The 24201-nt window shown below is 41.2% G+C and overlaps 1 protein-coding gene across 3 annotated transcripts in view; it reads left to right on the plus strand.

Moving 5' to 3' along the window:
* The window catches only part of ZNF292 (zinc finger protein 292), a 50648-nt gene that overhangs the window by 18605 nt on the left and 7842 nt on the right, over positions 1-24201 (plus strand). For 2 of the 3 annotated variants that reach the window (XM_084827058.1, XM_084827057.1), the window contains 4 exons: positions 12-147; positions 14213-14415; positions 18960-19096; positions 20184-20325. In XM_084827058.1, the coding sequence (XP_084683184.1) occupies positions 12-147; positions 14213-14415; positions 18960-19096; positions 20184-20325 (618 nt within the window). Of the gene's footprint in view, positions 1-11; positions 148-14212; positions 14416-18959; positions 19097-20183; positions 20326-22330; positions 22481-24201 lie in introns of those variants that run through there. The other variant, XM_084827059.1, reaches the window with a different exon arrangement.

A 24201-nucleotide genomic window follows, 5' to 3' on the forward strand; every position in this document is an offset into this window, starting at 1 on the left:
ATTTTTCTCAGATGGCACATGCAAAGTTGATGCAAAATGGCAGCTGCCAACTACATTTTTTATCTCTTCTTGCCCAAGAGAACGGGACATGGAAGAATCCAGTTCTTTGCAGTATTCTTTCCCAAGAATTACTGGATCAGGATAAGGGTAAGTTCATATTGTCGGGGGGGGGGGGGGTAAATTTCTGTCACCTTTATATTAAAAGTATTTCAAAGAGAGCACTCTTTTTATAGCAGTGTTTCTCAAATGTTTTGAAGGGGCTGCTTCTACACTTCAGTTTTAGCCCCATCTCCCAACCCAGCCCAATCATCAGTTTCTCAGGTAAGCTTGCAGAGATCCTTGCACAAACAGTCATGAGGCTGCAGCTGCATATAAAGACTTATGAATGGAGGCGCTATTGAACATGAGCATTTAAAGAGAAATAGATCAGGAGGTCTCTGACCTTTCCCTAAAATCACATCAGGGGAACTTCATAAGAACAAAGCAGCTCATCCAGAGCTCCTTTACTGTAGGGTCGTGTTCGAATCATGGGATAGTGAAGGGAGCAATCACTTCTACAAATCCATTGTGGCTCAGTTCACCAAGTTGTTTGCTGGTAGGGAAAATGACTTTCTATCTAACTCAGGGTTCTTTTTCATGGTCTCTGTGCATCACACATATGGGTTCTGTGCCTGTGCGGAGCCCTATTCAGGAGCCTCTGTAGCTTAGGAATTTTTGGCAGGAATCCTCCCCGTGCACATGTCCCTGGCAGTTTCCCGCCTATTCCCTCAATTCTGAGGGAATTGTGGTAGCCTCATAGGGAACTTGTCGTATTGTTTGCTGTTCATATTACACCTGCTGAGGTGTTTTCTTCTACCTTATCATTCTGTCGTCTTGTTTTTTGTCCTATTACTACTGTTTTACATTTTATTTGGGGGGGGTTTGTGTTCGTGATCTCCGCGATCACCTATGGGGGCATCTCTTCCGTGGGTGATAACGTTTGTTGCACCATCCTCCAATGTGCTGCCATAGCAGATACAGACTGCAGTGTCATCCATTAAGCCACTCTCCACGCTGTTCCCAAACTCATGCTTAGCCACCACTCTGACCACCTCGTTGGTTCAGGTGCCTGAGGTGTCAGCAAAATCTGCCTATGTACATCCCTGACTGCTTCCAGAGATGTCCCTGCAATCAGGGACAGATGTTTATCAATTGGACTCAATGTCCTATTCTTCTCTGGTGCCATCCAGTTCATCGCCAGATGCGGCAGTGGGCAATCAAGACCCAGCTTCCTCATCAGAGGATATGGTTCTGCTTTCAGAGCAGGTATTCTGTATGGCACAGCCTCTCAGCCTGGAAGCACAGCAACCAGTTGTGAGGGTGAAAGACCCTATGTTCATACTGAAGCATTGGTTCCTGTTGCAGTCCCACTTCTAACAACCTTACTACAGATCATCCAACGATCCTTGAAGGCTCTATCTTCTATGGCTCCATCATCGAAAAGACTGGAGAATATGTATAGGGTGCAAGAGAAAGATGCTGGTTTTCTATTTATACACCTGCCTCCTAACTCTTATCATAACGGAGGCTTCTCAAGGGAAGTCGCAAAAAGCTCACTCTTCCCCCATGGATAAGGAGAGCAGTTGCCTGGATCTCATGGGCTGTCGGATTTACTCCTCAGCGGCCTGGGCTTATGTGTCTCTAATTATCAAGCAGCATTGTTGCATTATCAACCCTTCTTTTGGGAAGGTCTCTTTGAGCACCTCCCTGAGGACAAGACAGAATTGGCAAATGTTTTCTAAAGTGAGGCCATGGAGCTCTTCCGCCAGCAAATAAACAAGGCTAGGCATCAGACTGACTGTCGGATCTGTGGCCTTAAGACGACATGCTTGGCTCTGTTCCACCGGTCTATTGCCAGAGGCCAGGTCCCACATCAAGTACTTTCCCTTCAATGGGGAGGGTCTGTTTAACTCAAAAACAGATCACGTCATGGACTCCATGCAGAAAGCTAAAAATACTGCTCAGCGTATGAGATTGGGACAACAGCCTGCTTCCTACAAACAATGTAGGTGGTTTTACCAACTTTCCTAGCAGTAATCTCAGTCCCCGGCTGGTCAGTCCTTTCGCCAGCCATCAGCCTCGGTACTGACACGGCAGTATCTATCTTCCAAGTTCTGCGGTCCCTGCAGAAAGCAGGACAACAATAGGAAATGGCGTTTTTGACTACCCCCACTTCCTTCATTGTCCTCCTTCCTGCCCTACTTTTGGAACTCGCCTGGCTCTGTTTCTATCAGCTTGAGCAAATATCACATTGCACGCGTGGATCCTTTCCATCATACAAAAGGGTTACAGGATCAAGTTTGACACCCTTCCTCCTATCGGCTCCATCAAAGCTACAGCCCCATCACCGATGTTGCGGACCGAAGTATAGATCCTCCTAGTGAAGGTTCCCATAGAGTGCATCCCAGCACATCAGCTTCACAACAGTTTCTACTGCCAATACCTCACTGTTCTGAAGAAGGATGGAGTGCTTTGACCCATCCTGGATCTCAGGGACATGAACGCTTTAATCACCCCCAAGCAGTTCTGGATGGTCACACTAGCATTGACTCTCCTTTTCCTGTGGGAAGGAGACTTGTTTGCACTGTGGATCTGAAAGACATGTCTTTCCATATTGCCATCAATCAGAAATACCAACACTTCCTTCGATTCGCCATTGGGCCTGACACCTACTAATTTCATGTTACCTTTCATGTGTTGCTTGCCACTGCAATTAGGGTCTTCACCAAGTGCATGGCTGTGGTGGGAGCTCACCTTCGAGTCCAAGGGGTAGTGGTGGCATTGACAAGGAAGGGGATCATGTGAGCTAACTCCGTGGTGTGTCACCTTCTGCAGGACCTCGGCCTCTACCTCAGCGGAGAGAAATGCTACTTGAAACTGACACAGAGAATCCAATTCATAGAATCATAGAATAGAAGGGTTGGACGGGGCCTACAAGACCATCAAGTCCAGTCCCTGCGCAGTGCAGGAATCCAAGTCAAAACCTCCCTGACAAGTGGCTGTCCAGCTTCATCTTGAATGCCTCCAGTATGGGAGAGCCCACTACCTCCCTAGGTAATTGGTTCCATTGTTGTATTGCTCGAAAAGTCGGGAAGTTTCTCCTGATGTTCAGCCGGAGTCTGGCTTCCTGTAACTTTAGCCCATTTTTCTGTGTCCTGCATACTGGAGTGATCAGGAAGAGATCTTGGCCTTCCTCTCTGTGACAGCTTTTCAAGTGCTTGAAGAGTGCTATCATATCTCCCCTCAGTCTTCTCAAGGCTAAACATGCCCAGTTCTTTCAGTCTTTCCTCATAGGGCTTTGTTTCCAGTCCCCCGATCATCTTCATTGCCCTCCTCTGAACCCTTTCCAGTTTGTCTGCATCCTTCTTCAGTGTGGTGCCCAGAACTGGACACAGTACTCCAGATGAGGCCTAACCAGTGCTAAGTACAGGGGAACTAGTACTTCCTGGGATTTGGAAGCTATACTTCTATTAATGCAGCACAAAATAGCATTTGCCTTTTTTGCAGCCACATCACGTTGTTGGCTCATATTCAGCTTGTGATCGACAACAATTCCAAGATCCTTCTCGCTTATTGTATTGTTGATCCAAGTCTCCCCCATCTTGTACCTGTGCATTTGGTTTCTTTTTCCTAGGTGCAGAACTTGGCATTTATCCTTATTAAATGTCATTCTGTTGTTTTCTGCCCAGCACTCCAGCCGATCAACATCACTTTGAATTTTGTATCTGTCTTCCAGGGCATTAGCTATCCCGCCCAATTTTGTGTCATCTGCAAATTTGATCAGCATTCCCTGCACCTCCTCCTCCAAGTCATTAATAAAAACATTGAAGAGCACTGGACCCAGGACTGAGCCCTGTGGTACTCCACTCATTACCTCTCCCCAGTTTGGGAAGATCCCATTGATAAGCACTCTTTGAGTCCGATCCTGTAGCCAACTGTGGATCCACCTGATCGTTGTTTCAACTAGCCCACTTTGAGCTAGTTTGCTTATCAGGATACCATGGGGCACTTTGTCGAAAGCTTTGCTGAAGTCGAGGTATATGATGTCCACAGCATTCCCACAGTCCACAAGGGAGGTTACTTGATCAAAAAATGAGATCAGTTTCGTCTGGCAGGATTCATTCTTGATAAATCCATGTTGGCTTTGAGTAATCATTGCAGTGTTTTCAAGGTGCTTATTCATTGGGGCAGTTTTGGACTCTATGGTGAGGCAAGCATTCCTCTTCTAGGATCAACATTAATGCATCAGCATTAACATACTATGCAGGAAAGTTATCCACTCAGAAGGTAACCCATACAGTACACGTCCAATTGGGACTGATGGCAGCTACTGCTGCGGTAGTGCCTTTTGCACATTTGAGGATGAGGGTCCTACAGAATTGGTTCTTCCGGGTGTTCAACCCCGGTGGGATATTAATATACTGCCTAGCTTCCAACAGTTCCCAGCTACATACTTTGAATCTCAAACTGCAGTCTCATGCATACTTACGTGAGGGTTAGCCCCATTCATTCGGCTTGTTCACACATCATGACAGCCCACTGTTATTTAACCCACAGTAAGTCTGCAGCGCATGTGGAGCATGTATAGCTGCCATTTTGAATATGCAACCCCCACTCAGGAGTTACGTTGTGTATGGTTAAACAACCTTATGTCAGGGTTGTTTAACCCTGACAAAACCCATGCTCACTGGATTGGCATGACACAGTAACCTCCATGTGGGTGTAGGATATGCAGTTTGGCGCCCATAGGTGCTGTGACTCATCATGGGTTAAATAACCCACAGTGAGCCACAATGTGTCGGCTGAACCTGGTCATTGAACACAGTTTACTGCATGCAGTTTATTTCAGAAGTCAACTCAGTTTATTGAGTGAACATGTGTTTAACAAAGGTTCTTTTTCAGGCAGCTGAAGCTTTAATTTTTAATTAAAAAAGCAAACCATCTTACAAAATTAACTGTTAGTCTGAAGTAGGAATCCTATCAAAGAAAAGGAGAGCAATATCCAGCTTCCCTGTTATTTCTGTTCTGTGGGTTAAATCCAATGCCATGCTAGCAGAAATCCACTAGCGCAGAGGGACTTTCTCCATCTCTCTTCCCTGCTCCAACCCACCGTGCCACCTGGAAATCTGCCTCGGTGGGTTTCCCAGAACTCTGGAGCAGATTTTGAAGGATATGGGAGGGGGCAGAATTGTCTCTGTCCTGGTTCTGCTAATGGAAGCAGTTCTGTCAGTGGAAATACTCCATTGAATTTAACTCTTTATTTTTGATATTTAGTTCCTTGGACTTCAAGCTAGTAGTTTGGAAGGTTAGAATGGACTTGACTGCAGAAAGGTCCCAGACTTGTTTTTAAGTTGGAATTTGATTGATTAGCATAGTTAAGATAGCAGAACAGTTTTCTCCTACAGAGTGAATGGCTCTACTTCCTGCATCTTCACATCTTTTGTGAGTAAATCCTCACAAACAGTAGTATAACTTAAAAGCTTCATTATCACCTCATTCACTTTCCAGAGCAGGAAAAGCCTTTTGCAATAATTACCATGGCTAATGGATTTGTTTGGTTATCATTTATGACAGAGAAAAAGAATAATGTAGTCACTTTCGGCTGTTGTTCTTCTCTGGTAGGGGTAGGCAACTTGGAGCGCTCAGGCACCAGTGTGCCCATGGAAACCTTCCTTGGCACCCAGTGAGGTGACCTACCACTCCCACTTTTAAAGAATATTCTTACAGCAGCTGAGATTGCTTCAAAACAAAGTAAAAGCCTCCAGCAACTGCCTTCTTCATTTCCCATGCATGTCTCAGAGCACACATGGGACTTGGAGACAGTCTTCGGAAATTAAGATGGTGGGTGACTGCAGGCCAATGCTTTCCTCTACAGCACACACAGCCACTAAGAAAAAGAAGGGGAAAAGAAAGGGGGCCCTCCTATTAGTTTAAGAGAGCAATGGGAGGCTAGGGAGAGCAGTGCAGGGCTAGGAAGGGCAGTGGTAAGCTAGCTCTGGGGAGGTCAGGGAAGCAGAGAGAGAAGATCAGGAAACCATTGGGGTTTCAGAGGGGCTTGGGAGAGTTGTGAGCTTGTATGTCTGAATGAGTGGGGACTGTGTGAGTATGCAGGCCTTATGGATACAATGGTGTGTGTGTGTGTGTGTGTGTGTGTGTGAGAGAGAGAGAGAGTCTGGGTGGTGAGCCAGGGTGAGAGAGAGAAAGATAGGGGGAAATGAGTTGATTGGCAGAGGGGCAGGGGAGAAAAAGAGTTTTCCTTCTGTGAAATTAGTTTCTGTTGGTGCTGAAAACTGTCAGTTCAGAGGAGTTGTTCAGTGGGTTGGGGCTCAGACACCACCTCTACCTTGAACTTAATCTTTTGGGCAGGTTGTTTGTCCTTCATGACTAGCCATGCCTCCCTTGACAACCATTTTGTGGTTGTGCCCGGACAGTTTTTCAAATTGCCAAATGTGTCCACGGCCTCAAAAACAATGCCTACCCCTGTTCTATTCTTTCTTGTGAAAGTGTCTCCATGTGGCCATCTGTATTTGTAACTGCATGCTGAAGAATGATCAAAAGTTCACGTCCGGTGCAATTTTGTAATTTGTTTCCTGTCACACATCCAAATAGCAAACTACATAGCTGTTATGACATCATATCTAGCGTATTCTGTGTCTCCTTAGTCTTAAAGGGCTAGTAGCCCTTCAGTGCTTGGAGAGAGAAAGAGAAGGAGGGTCCTGACCCATGCATTCAGCTGGGTCAAGTGGTTGCAAGCATGGATCAGGATTTCTCTTTCCTCTTTGATGCTAAAAGAGAGAGACCTTGTTGTGTTTCTGAATGCAGGGTGGGCTGCCACTGCCTCTCAGGCTACAGAGGCAGCTCTTCTTTCCATCTTTCTTACAGCCTTTAAATGAGTATGAAGACTGAGCAACACACATTGCAGAGACATAAGGACAGCCATTGGGATCTTGAGAAAAAGAAAGCAGTGGTTGGAAATTGGTTTCTGTGCTTATCTTCCATGATAGGAAGATGTGCAAAGAACTGGATTTTATGAATCTCTTGGACCTGCAGCTCACACCCTCAGTAATTAGTTGCAGATCTGTTTTAATGTATGGAGATTTGGGAATGTAATGGAAGGCTGACGCAGAGTTTGGGATGTTTTCCTTGATGTTTTAAGGGCTACAGGAGCTTTCTTGATGTTAACTAGCTTAAGAGTTTCCTTAGTTCGATTGATCTGAATACTGTTCACATGAATTTCCATACTACTGTTAACTACTATTTACATATGAATTATATAACTTTATGATATGCTTGCACTTAGAACGATTCATAAACCACTAGAAACTTTTGGCAAAATATTAATCTTGTATAAGACCATTTGCCAAATACTGCTTGGATGTCAGGTGCTTTATATAAGATTATAATAGAACTATAGTAAAGCTATAGTAGACCCAGTTAAAAGTAACTTTAAAGGGGGAGAAATTCAGGGGAAAGGAAAGAATTCCCTATGGGGAAAATAATTTTTGAAGGTTTATTCTTATAAAGGACAGCAATTAAGTTTGGGTGTGTTGGAAAAATGTTTTTTAAAAAACTCATTGTTTCTAGCGTTGAAGGCTGAGCGGAGTGAAGTTTGTGGTACCTTAACATGTAAATTAGTCCTCGGTGTTCCTGGCTCACAAGTTAAGTATACCATGGAATTAGAGACTGCCATGTATTTGCAAGAAGAAAATTAAACCTTGACATTAAAATGGTAAATGTTAATAATATTAATGTGACCTGTAGTTTCTATTCATGAGATAGAATACATTTTTTTAAAATCTCAAGGTCCGTCTGTATCTTATTTCAATGACAGCAGAGAATGTTCCTCTGTTAATACAAGACAAATGGTAAACACTGTGGTTAAAGGATTATTAGGGCCTGTGGGTGGAAGAGCAAGGTTAAAAAGTAACAAATGTAATTAGTCACTGGATCATTCTTAGGGGGAACAAGACTATGAACGTTTTTGATTAGATATAGAAAATGCGTATTGAACAAATTCAGCATTTTACTTTTAACAGTGAACATGTCACAGTTAGAAAGTATAAACCTTTTGCATATTCTGAATCCATCACTTATAAGATGGCTGGGTCCCAGATTTCACAAAGACCTGAGTGTGTATTTCTTGTGAAGAAAGCATACCTATGTTCTTTTGTGAACTATACATTATATCAGTTTAGGAAAATCTTTTTAGAATTGCACTCAAATTATTTTAATTGCTTTTGTGGATACTTCCTTACCTTGTTCTTTTAAAATTTAAGCTAATTTATTATATCAACCCCCCAAGCGATCAATTAAGGATGCAAATTTACTAGTCTAGGGCTCAGTACAGATGTCACAGAACCAGTTGTGCCAAAGCATGATTTGGTGATGAGGAGCACCTCTGTGAACCCAAGTTTGAGATAATTGTATTTTGTCATGGTGTCTGAATTGGGCCACCTGTGACTATCACTAACCATAGTTGGCCTGCAAACAAGGGGCTGAAACCAAAGTTTGAAATTGTCTTTTGAAGGCAGACTGTAGTTGGTACCATTAGCTGTTTTTTAGAACTTCTGACATACACAGTCGTAGTAGAGTATGAGAAAAACAAATGACTGGTTTTTGTTAGTTGGTTATAAAGTAGGGATTTTTAAAGCTTAAGACTAGGGGCAAAAATAAGTGGCATTACAAGGTTTTACTGACCTACTTAGATAAAATATTTACAGCTGGAAGGTTTCTTGATTCTGTATTCTATGTATCCTAAATGAATTGTTTGCGTTTGTATTTTCCTTCATTTCTGGAGGCTATGTTTAGCTCATATTCACTGTATTAATTTTTTTAATATAAACGAGAAGTTAACCCAAAAAATTAAGGCTGCAAATCAAGGAAGCAATATATTATTGCCAGGAAAAGCTGCACATATAGCCAGAGTATGATTACGTGTATTCACTACTATAGTGAAGTTCAGTTTAAGAAGACATTTCTCCTTAGCCAGTGAGAGTTGCTGTGCCAAACATCAAAATTCTGGCTGTATATGTGGTTCTCCTACCATCTTCATGGAGATATATCACTCGAATTATGCCCTAAGTATTCTTAATCAGTGACAGTTGGTTTTGGGAAGCAATACCATCAAGAACATTTTGATTCAGTATAGGATATCGTACTTCTTGAAGAATATTATTAATGATGTGGAGGGCTTGTTTTCTCCTGTCATATTTCTATAAGATCCATGCAAAGCTACAAGGTTTAATTTTCTTTAAATTGTTATTTAAGGAGTCACCGTTCTTATGTAGTTTGGAAAAATACCAAGTCCACATACTTAAATTCTCCTGTACTTTTCAAATGCATGAAGTTAGAGATTTGCTGAAAATGTGAAGATTTTAATTCATGAAATTTAAAAACAGTAGGTTGTCTCCAGTTGTATCCTTCCACTCACAGAGGCCATTTGTTCTAGCAGAGGCTTCCATGAACTGAAGGGAGAAGGAGGCGATTTCCACAAATTCCCCCCTTCTCCACCAGCCTTGTGTGCCACCTACACTGCAGGCTCCTGTATCCAGCAATTCTGTGGACTAAATTGTGTGCATGTGCGCATACGTGTGTGTGCAGGGTGCTGTAGAGAGAAGGGAAATAGCAAACACGGCCTTCCCCACCCCCCTTTCATTCAGGGAAGCCTCTGCTGTGTCACAGAGCCTTCTATGAGTGTACATATGCAACCCGTTAATTATGATTAATTATAAAAAATTCCAGAGGAGTAGCTGTGTTAGTCTGATGGAGCAAAAACAACAAAGAATCTTGTGGAACCTTAAAGACTAAAGGCAGAATCGAAGGGGGCACTTATGCCCCCACTAGTTCATTTCCGCCCTGTCAATTCCCTTCCACAAGCAGTGGGTCCCACCAATTCCATTGAGCAAACAGGACCCACCGCTTACACAAGGGAGATTAATATTTCCTAGAGGGAGCCCTAAAACGAGCAGAAACATTCATTTCTGGAAGGAGGCAGGTTAGCGGAGCTCCCTTATGTGAGCTCCACTGACCTGCTTCCTTCCAGAAATGAGCATATCCGTGCTTGTCAGGTTGCCCTGGAAGTGCTAAATTGCTGTTGCACAAGCGGTGCGGAATTGGCAGTGTGTAACAGAATCAACGGGAACATAAGCACCCCATTGGATTCTGCCCTAATACATTTATTCTGGCATGAGTTTTCACCTACCAAGGTTTTGTGAATGACAACTGTTAATGTAATTATCACTGTCCGTAATTTTTGCATTTCAGTTCCCTCCGACAATGCAGTTTACAACTCCCCTACTCCCCAGCATGTGTATATAAATCTGCCAGTTTGAGGTTAATCACGCATCCGATGAAGTGGACATTTGTCTATGAAAACTTATGCCAGAATAAATGTCTTTAAGATGCCACAATAGTCTTTGCTGTATTAATTATGATGGCATTATAACAAAGTGACTAGTAGCTGGTTAGATTAGAAATCCTACTTAAAATTATCAGCTAGTCACTTTAAACTGATTTCCTTTTATTTCTTACTCTCATTAAAATGTGGCACTGTAAATACAAGATGCCATTTCTTCCCCATTTTCAGATCTTTCCACTCTAATTATGACAACAATTTGGTGCTTGTGTGTGTGTGTTTTCCTTTTCTTACAATTATCTATCTGGTACATACACCGGTGAGAAATCTGACCTTTTTTCGGACATGGAAACCATCATGCATAGCTTCTGTTCCATACATGCTCTGACTACTGTAATCCGTACAGAAGATTTTTCAGAGCCAGGGGGTGGGCAACATGTGGAGCATGGGTTGCATGCTGCCCCTGTTGTCTTCTGTCCCCAATTTTATTTATTTTTTTAAAGGGTGGGGGGAATGGTGTCCATAGTGGTTACAGATCATCAGAAGGGTCAAAACTAGCTTGAAAATGGCCCCCAGAGCTCTTGCAGTTAGCCACCCCTACTTTAGATAGCACAGAACACATTGGATCATCTCCTGATATCAAGGCTCCTAAGACTGAATCAGGTTTGATTCATTTTTAGATTGTGTTTTAGATACCTTAGAATTGTCTCCTTTATATTGGATTTCTTTATACTGGATTTGAAAGGATGTGTAACTTTTACCTGAACTATTTAATGAAACACTGAGCATCTTAGCTTTCACTAAATAAAGACACATTCTTCAGTCAAATTAACACAAATGTATTTTTACTTTTCAAAGGTTATGATCCAGAATAGAGTTGCATTCCTCCCCTCAAGAGCAATTTCAAGACTAGTTTCCACTCTTGTATCTGTTCGACTTGCCAGTGCAAGGGTATTGATGTTAAATATTTAAAAGGCAGCTGCTGGATCATAAATTGCTTTACCTCCCTATGTGCATTTCACATTATAGAGTAAAAATTTCAGCCATTTTAATGAAGTAACATTTTAGACTGTAAGTAAGCCAATTATTAGTTGCATTAGATGGTGGTTTTGTGTAGCGTGGGTTGATGCTACCACTTGGTTTTGTTATTGAGGTGCATTTTTGTGCCACAGATTCAGTACAGGACAAACAAGAGACAAGCTTTTCTGTCACTGAATACGCATTATTCTGACTTCTGAAATTTGAACCATGGGGTAGCCAGTAATTATACATTAAGCATTCATTGACATCAATATGTCTTAAAGAGCAGTCATTTTAATAAATATACAATCATGTATCAATGTTTCTAATACCTAAGATAGTATAAAATGTTCTTGCTTTTTGTATTAGAAAGTATTCTTGTGACTTGCCCCATATTATCATCATTCAACAGATATTACTTATGAAGTCTGGTTTAATCAGTGTATTACTTGAGAAAAGAATAGTTATATTCTTCCGGCAAGAATCTTTGTTAGTAATGTTTTTATCTCTGAATTCAGATGAGAGTGGTCTGTGAATCATACAAGGATTGTCTTTTTGTTGCCTTAGTAATAATACTGAATTTGCTCCATTCATCCCATTTCATCGCCTTGTTCTCTGAAAAGTAATTAGAGTGATTAATTTACCTACAGGAATATCTGTTTTCATATTATAAAACTACTTAATCCAGCCCGTCTGGAGGAACTCTGTAGTGGCACTGATTTTAATTTATTTTCTTAACCCTTTTAATTGATTAAAAAAAAATAACTTTGGCATCTTAGCTTTGTTGATATATTCTGTAGTATCTTTAGAATCTCTATAGATGAGTTGTAACTTTATGTATAAAACCATCTGGATTCTTCTCCAATTTCTCAGTTTACCTTTCTCCCAAAGACTTTTCTCTACTGTTTTCCTTATATTTTATAACGTTCGACTGCTCAAAGCAAAATTTGCAAGAATTTTAAATTTGCTTCATTTATTTGCAACGTAAAATCTCTTTGGGGCCTCCCTGTTAGCCAAGATTAATACAGCCAGTGTCGAGACAGGGCAGGTTTCGCCCCCACTGCAGTGGTGTGCCCAAATGTAGCAGTTGTTCCTATAGGTGTGAATGGCAGCCATTCACTTGCATAGGAACAGCATTTGGGGAGGAGGCTTAACTTGCCCCTACTGCATAAGAAAATTAGAAAAGCTGTGCTAGATCAGACCAAATGCCTATCTAGTCTAGCATTCCGTTCCCATAGTGGCCAACCAGATGTGAATGGGAAGCTTACAAGCAGGACAGGAGTGCAACAGATTTCCCCTAATTTCAGGGAAGGGACAGGTTACGTGCCTTCCCTGAAACATTCCCCAAAAATGTTTCAAAATTACTCTCTCCTAAAACTAAGTTGGGGCCATTAATAGGAATAGCCAGTCCCCATCATCATGGCCCTCTCCTGGGTTCTGTTTCTTAGATCAAAGGCACTGTTTTATGGAATCTTGGGAGCTAGCTTTTATTATATATTTATATAATATATATAATGATATATTGATTGATCATCTTAACAACCCTTCAACTCATTTAGTTCCACAATTGCACCCCTAATAAAGCCTATAATTACAGCATCCAAAATAAATCGTTTATTTTGAAGGTTCTTCAGCTTTTTTTCCTTTGTAATGTATGGTGTGTGGAAAAAGTTATGTTGAAATTAAAATATTCCTCAAAAAAGTTGTAATTGTACTTATTTCCCATGCTTGGGTTCAAAATAGAAGAGCCTGTTCAGAAGTTGTCTCTGAGAAGAGTTCAAGAGTAGGCCTTGGGTTTGTGCACTCTTTTCCATTCTTCTCCTGCTTCTCTGAAGTAGAATAATGAACCGGTCACTCCCGTACCCTTATGCTGAGAGAGGGGCTGAGGAAGGAGCGCACAAGGATCTAATCATATCCAAACAAACCCTCTGTATACAATCTTATTTGTTAGTCTTTTGCATATTTTTTGTAGTTAGTGGAAGTGGTAACTAACATGTGGCAAGAATTGACTTAAGTGTTGAGTTATTTCCTGTGCTGTCAAATACTCTTATAAAGAGAAAAATAGTAAAGCTATATTGCCCAGTTTGTAAGAATATTTTAACCGTTTCATTTCATATATTTTTAACACTTTCTGCCTGAAGTGATCTTCGGTGAGTATTTCATCTGGAGGTGTCTCCAGATTTGAAGGGACACTCAGCAAAGTGCCTTCTGGTTGATTCCTCCTACATTGGTGGGCCTTTATAGGCTTACCCCGTGGGGAATGGCAGCAGTATCAAGCAGCCACTGCCATTTGTATTTTCCACTATGCTCCTGCCATAGTGTTGCTCCAGAGCATTGTGGGAAACTTAGATGGCATATTCCAGACTCAGATGCCCTGTGTGGAGAGCCTATAGGTGTCAGTATGAGTAAGTCTTGCCAGGTTGCTGGGGCCCTGGCATTTGTCCAAAGGTGCCAGGTGCTAGGGCCTAGTTTCAGCTTGTAACTTTATGTAACTGTAAAACTACATCGATGATGATAGTGAAGAACTGATAGTGAAGAACTGAGGCTCTTGTTCTTTCATTACTGACTTGGAAACAGATTGACTGTAGTCTAATCCAGGCCATTTGGCTTATTGGACTATCTGTAGTTAATCCATTACCGGGAGTCATACTTAAAGTGAGAGAGATGGTTTTGTATTTAAAGTCAGGCTCTCTCAAAACCATTCTGTAAGTTGGCATTTCATGTAAATATTATTATATAGATTTATGTTATGCCTATTGCATTGGGAAATGACAATATGTTTAATGATCTGTCTTTCAGTGGATGAATTTTTAGCCCTTGAAGGCCCTATGCTACTGGATATGCGCATTAAGCATTTGATGAAATCCAAGCAATTAAGTCAAGCAACTGCCCTAGCAAAACTGTGCTCTAACCACCAAGAAATCAGCAGCAAAGGCAATTTTAAACAAACTTATCTAGTCTGTCTGTGTTCTGGATCACCAAACGAAAAGCTAATGCAGGAGGTGGGTATGCTTTATGTGAATATTTCTCAAAACATCAGTGTTGGAAGTCCATTCCTGTGAAGGGGAGAGAGTATCAGAAACACAGTTTAAGGGTGCATATTGGGGTGTCTGAGAAAAGAATTATGTGTGCACAATACTTTCTGAATAGCTAAGCTTGAATCAGTGCACAAAATAAAAGATAAAACTCCTTGACACTTCAAGAACGTATCATATTGATATGTTGACTATTTTTCAGGAAAGAATTCTATTTCTCTTATGTAGGAGACTGCTGTTGGTTAATGTAAAGTACTTATGATCATCAGCGAGCTCTTTGCGTAGCCTGTGCTACAGATTAGAACAAGTAAGCATAGAACATACTTAAGAGAATTGTGGGCTCATTGAGCTCTGTGTGGCAAGTCTTTGAGATATGCATATCATTCCTTAGTGGTAATCAGAAAGGATCAGACAACTTCATTTGAGCTTTTGAAGAGAAATTACAAAACTAAACTAGTTGGCATTAATTATGCAGTTTTAAAATTATATTAATTTGGAAACTGTGCCCATTATCAGCTTTGGCTGGTACACCAGCTATGCCCATTCCTGGATACAGATAGTCTAGCCAGTGTGATCCATGCACTGGTAACCTCACAGTTAGACTACTGTTATGCATTCAGCATGGGGCTGCCCTTGTGCCTGGTTCGGAAGCTGCAGCTAGTGCGGAATGCAGCAGCTAGGATGCTTAGTGGAGCACCTAGACATACACACGTTACACTTGTGTTAAAAGAGCTGCACTGGCTGTCTATTAGCTACCGAGCCATGTTTAATGTTTGTTGCTGACATACAAAGCCCAAAATGACCTGGGACCAGGATATCTGGCTTGACCATCTTCCCATATACATACCCAGTTGTCCCTTGAGATCCGCTGTAGAGCCCTTACTGGTCATTCCACAGCCAATTCCACAGGAATGTCACATGTACACAAGCGGGCCTTCTCAGTGGTGGCACTTTGGAACACTCTCCACCATGTGATCAAAGAGGCAGAAATGGTGGGAAATTTTAATCACCTTTAAGACACACCTATTTACAGTGCTTTCCCTGACCAGCGAGACATTGTTACCACCCATTTTATTGTTATGATAATGTAATGTTGTTTAAAATGTTCTTAACTGATTTAAATTACGTAATATTTTTATCTTGCTTTTATAATGTTATGTTGTATTTTAATGTAAACAGCTTAGGGACTTTAATATATTAAGTGGTCTAGAAGTATTGTAATAGAAAAATATACATAAATAAATCCTTCCCTCAGCAAAAAAGAAAAGAAATTCCTACACATAGCAAACTAGCATATTGGAGAGAAGGAGAGTTCTAGTCAGCCTAGAATCAGAGAGTTCTAGTACAGCCATCTCATTTTCCCTATGGAGGAATTTTTTTTGTATGGAGGAACATTCAAGAATGAGTCTCCACTGGCAGGCTGATATTCATTTGTAAACCACTTTCCAATCTTAAAATGTTATATATTTTCTCATCCTCACAAGTACATTGCGAGAGAAAAAAAATCATAGTTTACATCCACAGCCATCAAGTAAAAATATAGGCTAAGGCAATTTCAGCCCCTGTCTAGAATTGACTATTGGACCAAATTGGTGTGTAGAACTCTTTAATATCCCGAGGCCCATTGTGCAGAGGCCAGTCAACTATACAGAGCGAGTTGAACCTTGAATTTTAAACCTAGACCTGACTGTTCTTCTTTGTGCCTTCCTCTCCGCAACCTTCCCTTTCCAGTGTGTATAAGTTCGTATTGGGTACCTACCTGAATCCTATCATTTTCCTTTTTCACTTTCTGAATTACTAAAATAATAATGGCAATGGCTGTTAGGCTCTCCCTGCTCCCTCCACACATCTGTTTGATGACTACTTTGTACTGTCCAACAAAATGTAGTGGGGGGTGCATTTTGATTCCTCTTAGCACTCTTCTGGTATAATGTGAAAAGTAATTCACAGGATCAAAAGGCACATGCTCCAAAATGTAAAATAAGTTTTCACATCTCCTGTAAGTTCCTTTCTGTACATTTCTCTGGAAGCACAAGTAAGAAGTATAACCAATTTGTACTTCCTCTCTTTCCATCCTGCTTCATTGTAATATGTAAATACACCTGTAGTGACTAGTGGAAAAGTGCACTGTCTCCTATTATAAGCTGCTAGACTTTAAAACATATGTAAGGACAGCAGACAGCTTCCTAGCTTTCAGAGGAGTACGAGTCTTCCATGGGAATGTGCGCGCACATTGTCAGATAACATAGTGGTAGCTTGCTGACAATGATATTCCGTCACCTTTATGGTTCTGAGGGTAGAGACTTGGAGTAGCATTCCCTCAGTGGCTTGGTGCAGGTGGAGAGAGTGTCCAACAGACTCCTGACTTCTCTCCTGTGTTAATTCCTTCCTCCTTCCCTTTTCATCATTAACCATGCAACATCTTCACATCTGTACCAAAATGTGCCACCTTCAAACACTGGTTTAAAGCTAACCCTGGTTAGCATTAACCTTTGTGTAGATGCAGTGCTACAGCATGGCTACTGTTGTGAAAAGAGAAGAATTAAAAAAGAGAAAAGACTACACCTTGTGAGTCTGCACATGCCCAGAGACTGCTCCTAAAGCTATATCTGGAGTGAGCATTTGTATGTTCCTTGCAGCACATGCTTCTTTACACATTACAGAAAGTTCATTGGTTCTTAGAGTCCTTCCAGTTTGAACCTTTCAGTTTGATCATTTAAACTTGGGAATACCTAATCCAAATCTTTTTAAGTGTAAGCTATTGTAGAACATACAGTCAGGGCCAGAGATATTGGAACAAGGATAACTGTTTTGGCAGTTTGCCTCCATACACCACCACATTGAAGTTGAAAGGAAACACACCCAGATGGGAGCGAAGTCAAGACTTTCAGCTGTAATTCAAGGGGTTTGACAAAAGTGGGGCACTAACCATTCAGGAAGGACAGCCAGTGGCATACACCCCCCCCCCCATCGTTGGTGGCTCATAAGTAATGGAATGAATGGCTGACAAGCAGCTGCATGGCCAGGTGTGGCCTGTTTCCTGGGTACCCCATGACCAATCAAGCAGATAAAAGGCCTGGAGGTGTTTCTGAGTGTTACATTTGCATTTAGTAGCTGTTCATTGGAACTCCCAACATGAAGTCCAAAGAGGTGTCCATGCGAGTGAAGGAGGCCATCATTAGGCTGAGGAAACAAACCCATCAGAGAGATAGCAAAAACATTGGGAGTGGCCAACACAACAGTTTGGAACATCCTGAAAAAGAAGGACTTAACTGGCAAGCTCAGCAACAGCAAAAGGCCTGGAAGACCACAGAAGACAACTAAAGTGGATGACCGCAGAATTCTGCTCATGGTAAAGAGGAACCCTTTCACAACATCTAGCCAGGTCAAGAACGCTCTTGTGGAGGTAGGCATGTCATTGTCAACATCTACAGTCAAGAGACAGCTTTATGAATGTAAATATAGAGGCTTCACAACAAGGTGCAAACCACTGGTAATGCTCAAGAACCAAAAGGCCAAATTAGCCTTTGCCAGCAAACGCCTAAAAAAGCCTGCCTAGTTCTGGAATAAGATTCTCTGGACTGATGAAACCAAGATTAATTTGTACCAGAATGATGGGAAGAGAAAAGTATGGAAAGGAAAGGAACGGCTCATGATCCAAAGCATACCACATCATCTGTCAAACATGGTGGAGGCAGTGTTATGGCATGGGCATGTATGGCTGCCAATGGAGCCAGGTCACTGGTGTTTATTGATGACCTGACTGCTGATAAAAGCAGCAGGATGAATTCTGAAGTGTATAGGGCTATACTTTTTGCTCAGATTCAGCCAAATGCTGCCAAACTGATAGGACACCGCTTCCTATTGCAGTTGGATAATGACCCAAAACATACAGCAAAAGCTACCCAAGAGTTTCTGAAGGCAAAGAAGTGGGATGTTCTTCAATGGCCAAGTCGGTCACCTGATCTTACCCCAATAGAGCATGCTTTTCATTTACTGAAGACAAGACTGAAGGCAGAAAGACCCACAAACAAACAGCAGCTGAAGGCAGCTGCAGTGAAGGCCTGGCAAAGCATCTTGAGGGAGGAAATTCAGCATTTGGTCATGTGCATGGGTTCCAGACTCCAGGCAGTCATTGACTGCAAAGGATTTTCATCCAGGTATTAAAGGCGATCCTTACGTTTGAAATGATGTTGGTTTGTTCCATTACTTATGAGCCACCAATGATGGGGGGGTATGTATGCCTCTGGCTGTCCTTCCTGAATGGTTAGTGCCCCACTTTTGTCAAACCCCTTGAATTACAACTGAAAGTCCTGACTTCGCTCCCATCTGGGTGTGTTTCCTTTCAACTTCGATGTGGTGGTGTACAGAGGCCAACTGCCAAAACAGTTATCCTTGTTCCAATATTTCTGGCCCTGACTGTTTATCTGAAGGCTTATTTTGTTCTGTTAAGTTATCTTTTACCTGAAAACAAGTATTCAATTTTTGTCATGGTTTTTCTCTCCCTTCAGATAGCAGACATAGACTGCAAAGATGCTTTAGAAATGATCTGTAATCTAGAATCTGAAGGAGATGAAAAGAGTGCTCTAATTTTATGTGCAGCATTTTTATCTCGGCAACTGCAGCAAGGAGAGATGTATTGTGCATGGTAAGTTGAAATCTCTTTCCCTTTGAGCTATACTATAGCTAGTATATTGAACAAAGAAACTGGCATATTATAAAATGAAGGATTTTGTCATAACATACGATACTAATGTCACTGGTGTCTATTTTTCTGAATTAAGGATCATGTAATAGATCAAACATTACAAAGCAACCATGGTTTTATCTTTTTTAAACAAAAATTTCTGGGTATCTGTGTAGGAACCTAATTCTACAACTTTTAGCAGACTGATTGAATAGAAATTAGAGTTCATTTTAATATGTATAGAACTTGTTTTATTTTAATTCTGTGAGCCTGTTAAGACATTTCTTCTCCCTTTCTAGTCTAGTCTTGTCCCTGTGAAGTCTTATTGCCCCAGTATATTTCCATGTAGCATCTATTGATATGACCAATAGACTGTTCCTTGTGAATGTAAACCTATACTAGACATAGTTAATGCTGAGAATTGCGTACTCCTCTGAAATAAAATAGACAAGATATACATTATCCTCAATATTTAGAAATGGTAAGCTATGCTTGGAAATGTTAGCACATTTAAAGTTCAGGGATGCTTTTTTCCTCTTTAAACTGAGAATTGCAGTTAAAATAAGGCTTTGAATGCAGGTTCCAGAATGATGGCTTGTAAGCTGGTCTTAATTTTACCCTACTCAAGATGAATTAAACAACACAATCTTCTCATCTCCTTAACAAATATGAAAGAATAATCTTCTTCTCATGTTTAGCCTTGGTTAAGATAGTCTGGATAAAACAGTTCTCTATTTAAATAGAAATATACTGTGTTTTAAGGGGGTATGTGTTTCTGCTGAAATGTAAGGTATGTAGGCTGCCTCTACTGCTGTGCTTTATCTTCCTGTTGTAAACTTTCCCAACTTTGCTAAGGAGTAGAAGTTGCATTGCACTTCCAAGAGTTATCATACTAGTGATCTTGTACATTAATATATGGGATATGATTATGAAGTGGAAGTTAGCATCTCCCTTTCTGACACCAGAGCTGAAAACTGATTTGATGAAGTATAGTGGCTATAGTGTTTCAGTGTTAGCATAGTTTAACATTGTAAAACTTTATTTTCAGGGAACTAACCCTCTTCTGGAGCAAACTACAACAAAGGGTAGAGCCTTCTGTACAAATATACCTGGAGAGATGTCGCCAACTGTCTGTGTTAACAAAGACAGTATACCACATTTTCTTCCTAATTAAAGTAATAAATTCAGAGGTAAGGATGTGCAAGAGGATTACTTCTCATGATGGTATGAATTGAAAATAAAACTGTGAATTGAACTGAGTAAGTCACCATCAAGTACAGTGAGCCTACTGCATTAGTTCTGTGCAGTCCCATATATGTTATCTGTGCCTGCATAAGACAGCAATCAGAACTTTCTGGAAAGCATAATTGTCCCTCTCCTCAGAGGATAGTTTCTCTGACTGCTCAAAATGTCTATGTCAACATTTTAGGAACTTTCAAGACAGGAATAAAAGAATGAGCCAGTGGTGGGAGTGAGCCCTCAGCTGTGTTTGACCAATCCAGATGACCAGCTGGCTTTAGCTCTACCATCTGTGTTAAGAAGTAAAATGTAAGAAGTATACTTTGTATACAGGCAGATCTTGCTCAATTGAAGAAGTGTTTCAATACCATCTTCATTAGAGTATTTATTTTATATTTCTAGGCTTCTCTCCTACCCAAAGGCATGCAAAGCAGCTTATAATTTTTTAAAAAACCCTCATGAAAGCCAAAAGTCATCTATCAAAGAACATAAATAAAAAACATAAATCACAGAGGAGCAGCAAAACAACCACCAATTGTGTAAAAAAAAAAAAAAAAAAAACCCACCTCCCCCCTTCCAAAAAAATTCCGCAGAAAACCAGGGCAGGAATAAATCAAGCAAGACAGAAGGACAAACAAAACAGTTAGACAGAACATGTAAAAGCCTATAGCGTAGCCATACATTTCTCTAGAGCAGGCATGGGAACCTTTAGCCCATGGGTCAGATATAGCCTGAGAAGGTTTCCCATCCAGCCCACCAGCCTTTTTTCCAGGTCTCATCCCCTCTCCTCAGGCAGGGAAAAGCTCTTTATCTCTAATCAGCTGCTGATCGGAGATAAAGAGCTTTCCTCTTCTGTACTCTGATCTTTATCCTCTATGTCATTCTGCCATGATGGGGGTAAAGGTCAGGGCTCCTCTGCTCCTCATCTAAACAGCAAAGGGGATCCAATTTTCATCCCCATAGTGGTGTGCTGGGCGAGGAGGGAGTTCCACAACATAGGCATTGCTACCAAAAAGACCCTGTCCTGTGTTGCCACCAGCACATCTCTGATGGTGGCAAGACACAAAGCAAGGCCTATGCTGAAGATCTCAACCATCAGGCAAGTTAATATGGAGAAGATATATATGACTTCATTAAAGGTAATAATTTGCACGTTGAATTGTGCTAATAAATGAATTGGAAGCCATTGTAGGTCAAACAGCAAGAGAGTAGTATGATCCCTTTAATGGGCACCCAAAAGCATTCTGGCCACAGCATTTAGCACCAGCTGTAGTTTCTGAACACTTTTCAGAGGCAGTCACATATAGAGCATCTTAACAGTAGTCCATTCTGGATATGAATACAAGATAGATGACGGTCACCAGATCTGCCTCCTGTAGGAAAGGATGCAGCTGGTGTACCAGCTGAAGCTGTTCAAAGGCACTTAGCTACAGCCTTACCTGAGCACTTGAATACTATTTTGCCCTATTTTAAGATGGTTTTGGTGGTAATCTCAGCCTCTCACATTGATGGAAGACTGCTGTAGTCAGAAGCAATATGGTTCCTATTAGGACTTAATTTTTCCCATTGCACCTATTCCTTTAGCAGAGGCTCTTGCTTATTTTAACAGTTTATGCATAAACTCCCCAGTCTTCTGACCATCTATCTATTCCAGATGCTGTCCCTTAAGATATTTCCTTCATGATTGCCAGATCCATATGAGTCAGTGAGCTAGTGGCCTCAGTTAATATCCCTGATTTCTGAAATTTTCATAATGACAAGGTAGAGCCCCAGTGTCCTCTGGATCTTGCAGCTACGTTGATCAGAGTATTTTATGTTAATCATGGTATCCTACTGATATTCTTTGAACTCCTTAGGACAACTGCAAGCATTAGATGTGTCTCAAACTTTGATGTTCTGCATTGATGGAAGTAAAGATTTCCAAAAGACCCAAAAGATTTTTGTGTGTCTTGACAGGCTACATTGAGGCGACTGAAAGTGGGTGTCATGAATGAGCTTGGTTACAGTGCTTACTTCAGTTATTGTGCACTCAGCAGAATCCTAAGGTGACCTCTGTCTCACTGAGGTGGTAAACTTGTGTCTGGGCTGTACGACTTCAGACTGCAGGTGGGGGCTCACATGATGGAATGCTCCTCCATATAAATATATCTATATATCAATATCCAGCACATAGTTTCCTATGTCAATAGAAGGCTAGACAACCTTAGAAGAACAGAGATTAGGAAGAGTAGCTACCTGGTTTGCATCATTGGGGAGGGACACAGCTGGGAAAGACCTCTTCTGGAGAGCCCACAATTACTTCTGCCAAGCAGCTCAGATTTGGTATAAGGCAACTTCTTTACAGCAAGCATTAGGTTTCCACTATTTAAGTTCATCAGTATGTATGTGTTGACATACATTTTCCCACTTACATCTCATGACCAGGTACTGTTGTCTTACTCAATTCCTATAAATAGAACTGCACAGACACCACAAAGAAAGCAGGGGTCCTTACCTGTAACTTTGAGTAGTTTCTGTGCAGTCACACATCCATCACCATCTAAGGTGCTTTGCCCTCATTGTGGCCAGAATAGAGCTGAACAGGAAGTGCTGGCACTGCCCATTTAGGTATGCCCAGAACATGACTAGCATTCTCTGAGGGCTCCAGCCAGCCATCACCTGTGGGATTTTAATTTTTCCAGAAAGTTCTGGTTGTTGTCCTGCAGAAATGTTGATCTCCTATGTGTCACTGTACAGAAAACCATTTAAAGAATTGTAGCAGGTAAGCAGCCCTGTTATACTCTAATTTGACAAAATACTGGTTTAGAACAGTCTGCAGGGCTATGGTGGGAAGTATTGTGCTGAGTTGATTTTGTTCATCTGAGAAGAGGAATGAGAGGAGAGGGTTTGGATCCAGTGTAAAGAACATTTGCGCCTAGCATATATGTACCAAGATATCTAGAGAATCTTTCCCCATGAATTTATGTAAGGGGAAGCTTTTCTATAGGTACCAATTGGTCCTCCTTTGTAGTCTTTTTGAAGCAGCTATATTTTAAATCAGGACTTGGACAATCTACAAGTTATATCTGCCCCTACTACTTCTCTCAAGGCTTTTTCTCAACCCATACATCTCGGTGCTTTCATTGTGTGCAACACACCCGCAGACTGAGCGTTCCAGGAGAATGTGGGGAGGGGAACCGTTTTTAGGGAAGCAGGCTCGGTGGGCCAGTTGTAGCCCATAGAGTCTTGCATTGTTTGTCTCTACCTTAAATTTAGTGGAGATTTCTGCCCAAGAGCCTCTAAAGATTCTGAGTTGGATCCAGAGAAACATAAGGTTAAGGACACACTCACAAATGGACTTTCCCATACCTGCTCCCCACTGCAGCCCCATGCACCCCCTGCAAAGCTGCAAGATGCTTCTGCCTGATTTCATCTGATTTCCCCTTCCCACTGCAGCCACCCCCATCCAGACATTAGGAGCTATTTACAGTAAACATCTCTGATAAATGTTGCTCTATCAGGACAAAGCTGGATCAAGGACAAATGTGTTGCTTTTCCCCCAACACTACTATTAGCTTACTGTCATTAGTTCATATGTGGAAAATCCAAAAAGAATTGTTGAATTCTTAAATTTTCACAGTCATTTTCAAAGTTTTATATATTAGTACTTTTGTGTATCACAAGACAATTAGCAGTTTCACATAGGAATGCTGTATATTTTCCAGATTTGGCAGCAGTAGTAAATTAATAACTGAATTATACAGTTTGCCCTTCTGGGTGAGTTGATTGATTGATGTAGGCAAAATTTACTGCAAGAAAGGAAGTAACTTTAACTGTGTTAAATAGTT

The sequence above is a fragment of the Heloderma suspectum genome, chromosome 1 (assembly GCF_057233095.1).
Source record: "Heloderma suspectum isolate Gila_16-S chromosome 1, 16-S_ref, whole genome shotgun sequence".
Taxonomy (NCBI): Eukaryota; Metazoa; Chordata; class Lepidosauria; order Squamata; family Helodermatidae; genus Heloderma; species Heloderma suspectum.